Raw genomic sequence first — 13,297 nt, 5'->3', positions numbered from 1 at the left:
AAAAAAGCAAACTAAACAAAAAGAAATAACTGTATCCACAGCCTTTCTTGACAGCAGAAGACAGCTGAAAACCGCAGGAGAAAGGCCTCCTTTTCAATTCTCTCTTCAAAATCTAAGTCCAGGGGCATCTATTTGATGGAAACGTTTTCATCCAGAACATAAGTAATGTAGTTTTTTTGTTGTATTTTTTTAAAAACTCTCCAGCCTATGCAAGATATAAAGGGTGCTCCAGATCTAAGGAGGAAAGAAAACTGAATGGCGATTGACCACATTCCCAGTATTTTCGGTTCAATTCGTTTTATGTTCCTATAAACTTAATGGAAGTTATAGTGAAGGCGTACTATCTTTCACATAGCTTACTGCCCCCATGTAATCTCTTACTGCCCATGTATGCATTTGTGGGTATGATCAAAATTGTGCACTAGAGTTAGTTGTAAGTTATACTTAGTGTGATGTACTGCATCAGATCCTGTTTAGTTTCATGCCCAAGGAGGCTACAACTAATGATTAACTATGCAATGTATGTACCATTGAATGTCCCCATACCACACACAGTGTGGAAAAATAGAAAGATAAATCCCCATTGAAAAGCACAGCACTTTTATTTGACTTCTTTCATCCCATATTTACTTTAATGAGATATAGACGCCCCCAAATCCGCTGTTCCTTTCCTCTCTACTCTGCCAACGTTTTCTAATTTAAGTATTGTCACTTTTCTGTAGCTTTCCAATTATTTCTTTCAAAATAATCAAATAGAGGTATTCTCTCTTCCAGTTCATAAGAAACTACAGAGTAAAAAAATGTGTGCTCAGAGAAAAATGAAAAATACACAGTGACTTTTGTAACGCCCCCCCCCCCAACTTCATTTATCTATAGGATGGTGTTTGATAGCTTTGTGTGAGCTTTTTAAAGTTCAGCCAAGCCAGCTGCATGATCAACAGGGAGACAATAGCTCCCACACACGGGGCTGCACGGATTAAAGAACCCATCCATCAGTAAATCTGCCAGATGGCAGTGGAAGAAAGCTTGTAACTCTCTCACTTTCATTTCAACAGCAGCAAACAATGTTCAATGTTTAAAATAAACTCTTCCAGATGAGCTAAAGATAAACTCTGAGGTGGGTGGACTTGAGTTTGCGAGGCTGCAGCGCTGAAGTGTTTGATTACATTAACACAAAATCCCTGGGTAGAGCCCGCTTCTGTCAACAGAATGCTTAGACGCGAACACCTACTACATGAAGCCATTTCCTGTGCTTTCATGGGTTGGTGGCAGAAACTCGCACTGCTTTTTTCACAAACTAATAATGATTATATATTTCTCAGTGCCTAGCATTTCCTCATCTGGAAGTGTGCAACTTCCAGATATGCCTAAAACACAAACACTGTTATATAGATCTGCACAGATAAAAATCTTTTGACTAAATTTGCTACTTAAACTTCTGTTTACTTACTTTCGTCTTATTGCTTTCATAGTAGAAAAAAGGTGCCATTAGGATTTAGAGCCATTCTGCTAATAATTGAATAACTATCCAGGTCTATGGAGTACCCCCCCCCCAAAAAAATAGAAAAGTACTGGTATTTTCTTAGGTTAGAATTTATAAAGGAAATTTGAAACTTCTTTTTTTGTTATTTTTTAAGTAGACTTTAAGACCTGAAACTTAGGACAGATCAAGCTGTGATACATCATATGTAATGTGACAACTTCTAACCATAAAATGACACACTGAAAAGTGACTCTGTTAAGTGTTTGAGACCTTATCTATTTAACATAATTAAATGAGAGAGAGAAGCAGAGTTGATAATGAAAATAAGGCTTTGGCTGCAAAAACAATCAGGACCAAATATATCAAATCATAAATTCAATATATTGGGACATTTGAAAAAAATAAAACATATTCCAAAACTTAGATTAGAAGGCTTTGGGAACATATGATTCACTACACAGATACACTTATTGTCAGTTCCTCCAAACTGAAACGTTTCCGTCAGTGATAATTCTGTTTTACACAATAGGAGCCTTCTTATTTGAAATTAGTTAGTTACATGAAAAGTTGATTAAAGAAGAAAATCATTAATAATCGTATGCAACACAAAATTATTATTTGAATTTAAAACAGAAAATGTTCACTCATTTCCCAACTTCTGATATAAAGCCGAAGGCTTGTCTTTGTTGTTTGAGTTCACTTAGAATTTCACCTTACATTACACTCAAATTATATAGTCTATGATTTCTAGCTTTTGTGTCTTTAAAACAGAGTCAAAATTTAAAGCCACTTGCAAAGCACTGAATATAGACACTTTTTAGATTTTTAGATTTATTTTTAGTATCTGACAGTTGTTTTGAAACTTTATTCAACTGTAAGTTTCTAGTGATTTGCCTTCATTTAGTTTTTACAAAGCACTCAGCTTACTTTTCACGGAAATTCTCTTTCTCTGTATTCATATTTCATTGGTTTGCATTATGATGAATAACTTCTATTACGATTATCAACAAACACAGCTCACAGACACACACAGATTTCATCTGGTTCCCTTTGTTGCCTCCTGTGTCCCCCAAGCCTGGAAAAAAGCCTGGCACATACTAGGCATTCAATAAGTATTTGTTAAATAAATGTTACCCAGCTCACTCTTCCGAAGTGCATAACAGAACAGGTGGGAGGAGAAATGCCAGAGGTAGCTTAGAGGGGATGCTGCCCGTCTAGTGCATTCACATGCTGTGGGCATCAGTCACCATATCTTGCAAAAAGAACGGAGAATCAGTTAATACAGCAAGTCTATTAGGTGATGGTAGGTTACGAGTGATTCTACTACACTTTGATTAAACCTGTAGTGTAGCAAAAACTCTTCCTTAATGCCTGTATAAAACTGAGCACTCCATCTAACTTACCTCTAGGAATAAACACCCTTCCTCCAAGTTAACCTGTAACTAATTTAACTCCCTCTTGTCCGGAGAAGGTTTGTGAAACATCTGAAGCTGTTTCTGTGGGGGCCCAGCTCTTGAAGAGTGATTAGTAACATGTCCTGTCTTCAGTGTTCCTTAGCACATTTGGAATCAATTAAATATTCAAATATAGGTTCTCTCAGATCTCTGGCCAGGCCCAGCAGATTTGGGAGAGCGGGAGGTGAAGGCAGATCACCGCTGTTCTTCGTGCCAGAATTGATAGCTGGAGAGAGACTTAAAAATACACTCTCAGACTTCCTGGGTCTGTAAGCAAATAGTCCCACAAGATTAGAAATGATCTGGAGAAACAACAGGAGCCTTTTTAAGAAACAGGAGTAACAGTTTACACAGGAACTGCCGCCTTACACAGTGTCTTAAAGACAAGTAAGTGAACATATCCGGATGTTGTGTAAGTACAACAGGATAGCCCGCATGAGCCAAGCATGGCCTTTATGTTTTTAAAGACTTGTTCAAAAAAATATGTAACAGAGACTGCATGTGACCTAATAATCTTAAGTATTTACAATCTAGCCTTTTTAAAAAATGTTGCTGACCCTTGGTTTAGTCAGAAGCTCAGAGAGGTTAAGTAACTTGCCAAGGTAACAGAGAGAACTAAGCAGTGGAGTCGTTCATCAAACCCAGTGCAGTGGTGTATTTAAGCAGTGAAATGGCTTTCCCAGTTAAACGCTACTTCAACCCCACTGTATAAAATAGTTACTCTGAGTGAATTTGAGGCAGAAGACCCAGAAATCTTACTCCTTTTCAGAATAAGCTGCTTGAAATAGAAGTCAATGTTTCAAAAGATTAAGTCAATAATCAACATGAAAATGGGTTTCCAACTAAAATTATTCCATTATCTGGCACATCACATGCTTCTTTTTAACAATATTTTGCTAAGGGCGAGTTAGTATCAAAGTAACAGAATTGCTTTTTCTTACTTCCTTGCCCAGTGAAATAGTTAGAAGTCAGCAGAAGGGGGAAAGAAGAGAGAAGCAAATGGCTTAAATAATCTTCAAAATCTAATATATATAGTTATATATACTACGGCTGTTAGTCCTCAGTTCCAACAAACACCGAGTAGGAAGGACATCTTCCAAATGGCAGCTCATTTTACCTTGATAGTTGGTGTTTCCAGATGAGTTTCTAGTTTTTCATCATGATAAATTAATATATCCTATTTTATTACAGTGCCACAAGCAAGAACTCTGAAAGGCTCAACTCTTACAAAAGGCCGAAATCCCCTGAAAAGCATCAGGTATCAAAATGCAGCCAGAAAAGATGGTATCAAATGAAAAAAAAGAAAAAGGGCTCCTTTTTAATGAAGTCGAGGTGTAGGACAGATTTATTAGCTTCCATTTTTCCAGGTTGCATTCTGATGTATTTCCTGCCCATATTTCTAAATTCAGCAGGTCTCTTTGTAGGATTATTTTTTTAAAAATACATTTTGAAGAACGTGATGCAGCTCTAACGACTACACCTGCAAGGACACACCTGTGATGATACAAACACTAAGTGTTTCTCATATTCACAACCCAGCAGTCTAACAGAAAACAGACCTTCTATATGATCTGCCAAGATCCTGCCATTCCTAAAAAGAACTGATACTGTAACCAGATACTAGTCTTAAAAATAATAACCAATCAAGGATTACCCCTGACCAAAATGGTCATTAAATTCAGTGTAGTTCAGTCCATCCCTTACTGTTACTTCTTTTCTCAATATTACAGTTAAGACAAATAGATAAGATTATTATTTTTTGTTGTAACACAGATGCCTACAATATTCCTACTTACTTAATACTCCTGCTTACTCAATATTCCTACTTAATAATAGCAAAAATAATTGAGTAATAATTACTTATTATTTATTCAAACATCATTCAATGTCTACTGTGTGTCAGGTACTGCCCCTGATTCTTGAGGAAGGAAAACTAGTAAGAATATAATAAAAGAATAAAATCTTTCCCTGGATAGTTCCTATCCCAACTGTCCAGCTGGGCTTGTGAACAAATAATTAGCACACTAAATTTCTAGTAAATCTGCCAAGATCAATGAAAACAAAGTAGAGTGAGAACTGGTTCCTCCTATAGGTATTAAGACAAAGAACACACTTGATGGGAATGTTAAACGCTAAGTAGTATTCCCAGGGAAAAAGAGGATATTCCAGATTGAAAGAACAATATAAGGAAAGGCCCAGATTCAAGAGGGTGGCTGGTCTATATTGAGGACTGGGTTATATACAAAGGAATGGGTGGGGGGGTACTGTCCAAGACATTAGTAACTCGACCTATTTAACTTTAAATTAACATTAAATAATATTAGAAATTCAGTTCTCAGTCATATTTTAAGAACTCAGTAAACACGTGTCTAGAGTCTACCATATTGGACAGTGAGGTCAGAATCATTTCTATCACTGCAGAAAGTTCTATTGGACAGCACTGAGTATAAGAGTACAAGGCAAGCCTGTGGCCAGTTCATGGAGTCTCAAAAGTATACTAAAAAGTTGAACTAGAAATGGTTTAGAAACTACTGAATTCCACAAAGTCCCTTCAGGAATAGCCTTGGAGGACTCCATCCTCACAGCACTGCCATGACCTGTCTACCCATCCAACTTCCACATTTGAGTAAGTCTTCCTTTGAAGAAAGAAATTCTGTAGCTTTAAAGAAAAAAAAAAGAATTGGAAACCACCACAGGTTTTTAAGCAGGGACATGACACCGTGACACAGGCATGAGTTTTAGAAATATTACTTCTTAAAGCAGTGCAGGATATGTGGGAAGAAAAGACAGTGAGCATACCAAGATCAGTACAGGATAATGGGATAAAGGATTAATTTCAGTGAAACTTCTAAAGAAATACATAGTTAAGAATTTGCATCAGTAAATTTATTCCAAGTAAGAATTATACATTCACACCAGGCATATTATTTCCACACAAAAACCAGCATTATGATTAAAGTACTGAACACCTTAAATATACCATAAACTCAAACATAATATTAAATCTATTTTAAATCACTGAATTCTTTAGTATTTGTAATCCATGCTTCAATTATAATTCTTAAAATATAACTGCATCACTCATTATAACTATCCATATGCTTATTATGTATATATTTAAATTATCTTTTCTGAAATTTTAGGTTCTTCAAAAGTAACCTTTTAGTAACTTCAAAATATCCACATGTACCTCTTAGCAGGACTACTGTAAAACCAAAATTGTGTTTTCAAGTAGCAAGTGCCCAAGCCACACCACTCCTGATCAAAGACAGAGCAGACATCCAGTTTTATAAATAGCTCTCTTCCACTCCTTGTTCCTATTTTAATATGCCAACCATTACTTCACTGATATCCCAGAGTTTTCTTGCAACAGATTCATCCATAGCTTTGGGCAATAGTTCTTCCTCTTTACAGTCTCCAAAGTACTTTCCTGACACACCTTCTACCTCAGGTGAAGAGGCTAAATAAATCGAAGTCTGCGCACCTTCTAGTGGAGTTTTGAAAAAAGCCCATGACACCAAATTGAAAAGTGGTTTGACCAACAGTGGGATGTGTATGTGTCTCCCAAGGTTAGTCCGCACAATGCCAGGGTGTAAGACATTGACAGTGACGTTCGTGCCTTCTAAGCGGCGGGCTAATTCTCTGGTAAAAAGAATGTTAGCCAGTTTGCTCCGACTGTAACAGAAGCTTTTATTATAGCTTTGTTCACTGTTCAAGTCTTCAAAGTTGATGTCTCCGTATTTATAAAGTTTGGAGGAGACTACCACAATCCTGCTGGGAGCTGAACTTTTCAGGAGTCCAAGGAGAAGATTGGTGAGTAGAAAGTGCCCCAGATGGTTCACTCCAAACTGCATCTCAAACCCATCTTCAGTCTTCATGTAAGGGCACTGGAAGATTCCTGCGTTATTGATCAAGACATCCAGTTGAGGCTCTTCCTTTAAATGTCAAAAAGGGAACGGCAGAATTATGAACACAGGCCTTAAATGTGCCGAGAATAAAATTTTAAAAAATTCTTGCAAACTACTAAAACGCCTGAGTTTTCAACAATCGAGAGAAAAGAAGATGACGACTTGCATGCTTACTGGGGCCTGACCTCGTGCTTTTCATGTTACCTCATCTATTCTCAACAACTCTGTAAGCAAACTGCAGCACCCAGTACAGCATCACAGGACACCTAAGTAGCAAGCAAAAATCTTAAGATGAAATCTGACATGGATGTCCCTGTTCTTAATTAGTAAGCTAGCGTGCTCCTTTAACTGGGATTTTCAAATCGCAGCTTGACAGCCGATGTGAGCTAGAGTGGAACTACAGCAGAGAACAGGTCAGCGCTGTTTATGCCCAGAGCTACTAGTATCAACACCAGGGGCAAGTTAGGGTTGCTTTATTATGCAGTTTTCTAAGGGGAAATGGCACCATGGGGGTGGAGCAACTTCAAGTTGTTTCCTTAAAACTGGGACAAGCAATAGAGAGGGTCAGGGATGCAGATTAAGACTGGAGAGAACATCGTGAATAAATCAAAGAAACAATAAGAAACAAATTAAACAGGTAATATAAAAATATCAGAAACAACGCCATGAATCATACATACTAAGTTTCACAATAACAGCAAAGGAGATGAACAGAGGAGGTAGGCCCAACAAACACCTTTAACCTCTACGATTACTCCAGAATTCACAATTCTGTTTTCCCTATAAGAAATCTATCTCTTCCAAGCTTCCAGGGCCTAACTTAGGAGATCCATACAGTCAGAATTTTGCATTTTGACCATATCTTGCATCTTTCCAGATTAAAATCCTAACATTTAGACTGTCCTCAAAGGGAAGTCTTTTCATTCCTTAATTCATGTAAGTTGGTTTTCCATCGTCCTTTCCTGGCTCCCCGTCTCTTCTGATGGGCAGAGAAAAAGAAATGTACAACACGTTCCAGGTGTAAAGACACAGTGATGACCCACAATTAAATAAATTTGAGGTTAAATTTCAAATATCACTGGCCCTTTTGCCAAGTATAAGTGAAAAGAAAAATGTGTTAAATTTCACAACTGCTATCAGAGCCTACCTGTCAGAGGATTAACTATTTCTCATTCTGTCTAAGCACCTTTTGCTTTTCCAATAGTCAACTTCAAAAAGAAGGCAAAAGTTCACCCGTGGGGGAAAGAAAGGAGTGTTCTTTTCAGTAATCCTTTGGAAGAGTTTCCTGTATTAATCATTTCTGAGCCATCATTCTTTACTGGGCTTGTGTTATTTTAAGACTTTATCATTTACTGTTTTTTAAAATCTAGGAGATAAATGACATAAATACCAAGAATACCAACCTGTGGGAAATTTACACTTCCACTTTTTTTTTTTTTAATTCTGGTTATAGTCACTGAACTACTGAACTTCAGAGCACAGAAATACATACTTAGAAGCAAGAGCAACTAAGTTATCTCTTTATCGCCTTAACTTTTAATTGGTTCTGTCTCAGGTGGCCAAAGTAGTAAAAACAAACAAACAAACAAACAAACAACAAAACATAGGTATCAAGGAATAAATATACCCAGCCCCACCTACATTTTTAATGAAGAATAGGAAGACCCACTTTTGATTCTGATTCTACCAATATCTCTTATACACTATTATTTCTTAACCTATTTTACCTGATAATGAGCCATAAAAACAAAACAAAACAAAACAAAACAAAACACCCTGTAGATCTGTAACAGTTCCCAAACTGTGCATCAGGGTGCCCTAGGGAGTCACAAGGAACTCTCAGGGTGATTTGGGAGTGATCTGGAGTATTTTAAATTTTCAAGGGAAAGAAAATGATACTCTGTTCAGTATCTAAAAACTACAAGCTCCAGGTGGTTCACAGCTTCGACATCATGCTGTGCTATATTCCTTTTGATGATGTCATATCTTTGCAGGGCTGACTTTTTAGCAGTTGCTGTAATAAAATCCAAGTAGAATGTTAAAATCGACATAGAACAGAAATAAGGGTGGCCATGTTCCCATCTGATTCCAAAGTTTGACAAGTTGGAACAGTGAACAACAGATGCACATTTCCCATTAGTATACTTATGGTTATAATAATTATGGTTATTGAAAAATGAAAAAAAATCCTTTTTTCTTTCAGCTATGTGTATTATTTTTTCAAACAGCTACCAAGTTGTTGCATAAATATTTATTAGGTTGCTTGGACCTAATTACTTAATAAATAAACTGTAGATATTTCCTTTGGCCTAAGGGCATCATGAAAAAATTAGAAAGTTTGAGAACTTCTTCTCTCTTGAGGAGACTCAAGAGACTCCTTTTCCTATAGGCTCCTTTTCTGTGCCAACTAATTTTAAACATCACTCTTGCCTTCTTGGAAGTCACCTCTGCAGGAAATCCTTCTACCTCAATTCCAACAGAGGACATTCATTTCAGTGGAATATTTACTATCTAAACAAAGAAATCCTGCACGCTCACTGGGGCAGGCAGTAGGAGTACAGGTGTTAAAAGCAAGGACTTTAGAGACAGGTCCTGGGCAAGTTACTTAGCCTACGTATGCCTCAGTTGCCTTAGGTTGTAAAATAGGGATAATAATGCCTACCTCACAGTTACTGTAGTAATGGATGACAGTAAGGACCACGGTCACTTTAGTTTCATTAAAAAACTTTTTTTATAAAGTATCTGAAATGCTTGGAACAGCCCCTGGCACATGGCAAACCTTCAATAAATGCTAGATGTTATTTTTATTTCAGGAACCGTTTAGAGCACATGACCACTGGCATTCCAAGCTCCAGTCTATTTGGAAATTAGGCCAGAGTCCGGTTAAGGATGGCACTAATAAGTTCACTGGTGGCAGAAAGCTAAACTTCCTACTCCAGCAGGGGGTAAAACAATAATAATTGCTTTAAGGTCCTTGGCTAGCAACTTCCCCTACGTGCTCTCATGCTCTTTGAAGAGATGGCTTGGTGCAGATTCACTCGGGACAGAAGACAAACAATCCAGAGACCTGGCGGATCTCCTCCTGGGCTGTCCTCACATAACAAGAGGAAATGTTCAGAAACTCGCTTACTTTCCTCTTGGGTTCATTTTCTTCTCAACGTTCTTGGAAGACAGAAGACTGTCCTACCAATTTTTCCAGCCTCCAATTCCCAAGCCGCCTCAATCATTCGATTGTTTCTACTCCTAACCTCAGTCATTCCCAAGGTCACACCCCCTCGACTCTGGGCGGTCCCTTCCCGGCTCAGCCCCCGGCCCTCCAGGCCTCACGCCGCCCGCCCAGGCCCCTGGCCCCTCCCCCGATCTCTAGCAGGCTCCCCGAGCCGCACACCTGGAGCATCTCCTGACAGAAGGCGCGCACCGAGCGCAGCGAGGCGAGGTCCAAGTGCTTGACGACAAGCTCGCCGGCCCCGCCGGAGCTGGGCCCTGGCTCGGGGCCCCCGGCCTGGCGGAGCTCGCGGCGGAGCTGACCGGCCGCCTCCTCGGCGCGCTCGAGGTCCCGGCAGCCCATGATCACTCGCGCCCCCAAGCGCAGCAGCTCTGCGGCCGTGGCGCGGCCCAGGCCGCTGTTCGCCCCCGTTATCAGCACGGTCTTCCCGTGCATGAAGCTGGAGTGCTCGCTTCCGTGCAGCCGCTGGACGCTGGGCCCCAAGAACCGCCGGGCCGCCAGCCACAGGGCCCCACCCAATGCGGCCAGTAATGCCGCCACAGTAGCCACTGCCATAGCCGCCTGGGCCGAAGGCCCACCGGCCCCTGCGCGGGACTTCCGGAGTCGCCAGGCGCCGGGGGCTGGGGCTGCCACCGGTACGCAAAGAACTCTGGGGCGCGCACTGTTGTTCCCTGTCGTCCCCTGACGTGGGGGCATGCTGGGATTTGTAGTCTCCTTTCCAAGAGCACCTGATTGGTTAGGAGATTAAGCTCCTGGCTCGTGGCGTCTCGGTGGAGCCGGCTCCCAGCCTGAGTGGAGGGTGAGGACGGGCCCTGGGTTTTCAGTTTTCTGAGGTCCCTGCCCATGGAAATCCCAGAGTGGTGGTGGTCTTCCTCGTGGGAATGCCTAATGAATACTCTGAATTTACAAATCTCTTTATAGGCTGCTTTACAAATCCTACTCTTGAGGGCTGGCTTAGTGTGTGTTTCCATTAAGGACTCTTGGGGCTTGTTAACCCTCAGTTCAGTTTACCTTCATCCTCTGGAGAATTGTCCCTGCCGAACTGAAGTCTGAGGAAAGGCTTTTTTTTTTTTTTTTCCAACAGATGACTCTAAGAACTTAGAACTTGAATCCGTTAGAAATAGAATGGACCGGTGGTTCGCAGACTTTGGTGTCGCATCGGAATCACCTGCAGGAACTGTTAAAAAAAAAAAAAAAAAAGAAAAGAAAAGAAAGAAATTTCAGGGCTCAGGCACTGGAGTTTTGAATATATTGGAATTCAAGATGAAACCTGAGAATTTGCATTTTTAGCAAGTTCCTAGGTGATTCTGATGCTGCTGATCTGGGAACCACGGTTTGAAAACTGAAGGCCATTGTGCATTGGTCCCTATATAAGAAGTCATCCTTAAATGGTCTTATTTGACACTGGCAGAGGTACACTGGGAAAAGCTTGGACTTACTGTAAACATAGACTTAATGGGCAGGACCATTTACAAGTGTCTCCCCACAGCCTCCCGGAGAATATTAAATGTAACAACGAAGGAAAGGAGTTTTTTACACTGTAAAATGCTTCAGAAATGTCAGGGGTTATGGTAACGGCATCAACCTTCAGGCTGTAAACTTCATACTTTAGACCAAGCTACTCTTAAGTTGTCGTGCATTCATCTACCTGCCTCCCCCATCCAATATGTGACAGGCTCTGTGTCCTGTGAAAGTCACAAAGAAATAGGGCAACATTTCTACCCTCAGGGTGTTTACTGTCTGGTACAGAGATCTACTCTGCCCCACCCCCCATTCTAGAATCTTTAGGACAAGAGAAGAGACACACACACAACTTCCGTAGTTTGAAATAAGCTCCCTAGATAATTCTGATAAACTCTCCTCCACTCCCTTATATTTGGGAGTGATATGCAATACAAAGTCACAATACAAAGAAAAGGGATGTAATGTCGGAAGGTTTCTTATGAGTGCTGAGAATGGAGCTCAGAGAGGGGAAGGGGCACTAACACGGAGGATTAGACATGGCACCAGGAACAGAAATCATGAGGGGTAGGCCTTTATTCCACCTTGTCTGTAACCTGAAGCTGCTTCTCCAACTCACTGAGCCAGAAGCACATGCTTTCTCTCCCTCTTCCTTTCTATCCACCCACCTCTTTCCTGTCCTTCAAAGCCCACCTCAGTTCTCTTCATTTCCTGACCACTTCCAGCCCATACAGATCTCTGTTTCAGCCTCCTGTGTGACCCTCACTTGGCGCTGAGAACAAACAGCCCTCTAGTGTGGGGTATGTGAGCTTGCACATTTGACTTCCTCTAAGGGATTGTTAAAAGTTTTAAATTTTCTAAAGGATAGGATTATGTCTGAGTCTCTCTTGTGGTCTTTATATTGGGGAATGCTTAGAAAACAGGTACTCAATAAGTGTCATGAATGATATATTTTGTACAGGCTTACATCAAATCAGGAAGCAGATCAAAAGATATGTGTCAGTAGTGGTCTGCTTTAATGAGAACCAGGGGTGGAATATGTCTATGTGGGTGAGGTAGGGATGGAGGTGGGGGTAGAAGGAGCAAGAGAGGGTGTGAGGATGCGAGGAGGAGTCCCCTGACCTACTGTGTAACTGCCATGTAGCTTAAGCATAAAATGTAATGCGATTACTGATTTGTTCGGGGTGGGTCCTACAGTCATGGAATTAATAGCAACTCAATTTGGAAGGCTCTGTAACACAGAGAAAATAGACAACAGGTAGATTTTGAAGTAAGACCTGAATTTGAATCTTTATCCTACCATTTATTATCCTTGGATTAACTAGTTAATCTTTTTGAAACTTAGGTTCTTCGTTGACAAAAAGGAAAGTAATAATAATATTATGTCACAAATGTTTGGTTTGATGAAAAAATGAGGTAACATGTGAAAATAACCAGCTTACTGTTCCTAACATTATAGCAGATTATGGTTAATATTATTATGAATCAATGTTTTTTGAAATCAAGACAAAAATCACAACAGAATGACAACAGTGAATGAACCCACTAAATAAGCTTCAGAGAACCCTTCCAAGAGGTTCTGTCTCGAGTTCATCTTAGATGAATAACCTGTATGAATAACCAGCTCTTTTATCTCTAAATGGGCAATGTCAAAATTGGTATACTTCAATGCAGGTAGAGTAACATCTTCATTTTTGCCACAATTAAAAGACTAAACGTTTACAGAGGCAACAGACCGAAAAGCTCCATTTTTCAAGAGTGGGCT

At 40.0% G+C, this 13,297-nt stretch overlaps 1 protein-coding gene and 1 long non-coding RNA gene across 2 annotated transcripts in view; one reads left to right on the top strand and one right to left on the bottom strand.

The window, feature by feature from the left end:
* Nucleotides 1–5,805: 5,805 nt before the first annotated feature.
* Nucleotides 5,806–10,712, bottom strand: RDH14 (retinol dehydrogenase 14). Its single transcript, XM_010986685.3, has 2 exons — nucleotides 10,234–10,712; nucleotides 5,806–6,872 (listed from the first exon to the last, which is right to left on the bottom strand). Exons 1-2 carry the CDS (start codon nucleotides 10,624–10,626, stop codon nucleotides 6,255–6,257), a joined length of 1,011 nt encoding a protein of 336 aa, XP_010984987.2. The 5' UTR covers nucleotides 10,627–10,712; the 3' UTR covers nucleotides 5,806–6,254.
* A 103-nt stretch (nucleotides 10,713–10,815) lies between these two features.
* The window catches only part of LOC116157415 (uncharacterized), a 297,701-nt gene continuing 295,219 nt past the window's right edge, over nucleotides 10,816–13,297 (top strand). The window contains exon 1 of the long non-coding RNA XR_004141445.2: nucleotides 10,816–10,870. This is a non-coding gene — a long non-coding RNA (uncharacterized LOC116157415). The remainder of the gene's footprint in view (nucleotides 10,871–13,297) is intronic.

The sequence above is a fragment of the Camelus dromedarius genome, chromosome 15 (assembly GCF_036321535.1).
Source record: "Camelus dromedarius isolate mCamDro1 chromosome 15, mCamDro1.pat, whole genome shotgun sequence".
In the NCBI taxonomy this organism is placed as follows: Eukaryota; Metazoa; Chordata; class Mammalia; order Artiodactyla; family Camelidae; genus Camelus; species Camelus dromedarius.
Note: the sequence above shows the minus strand (reverse complement) of the source record. Positions and strands in the feature narration are given on the sequence as shown.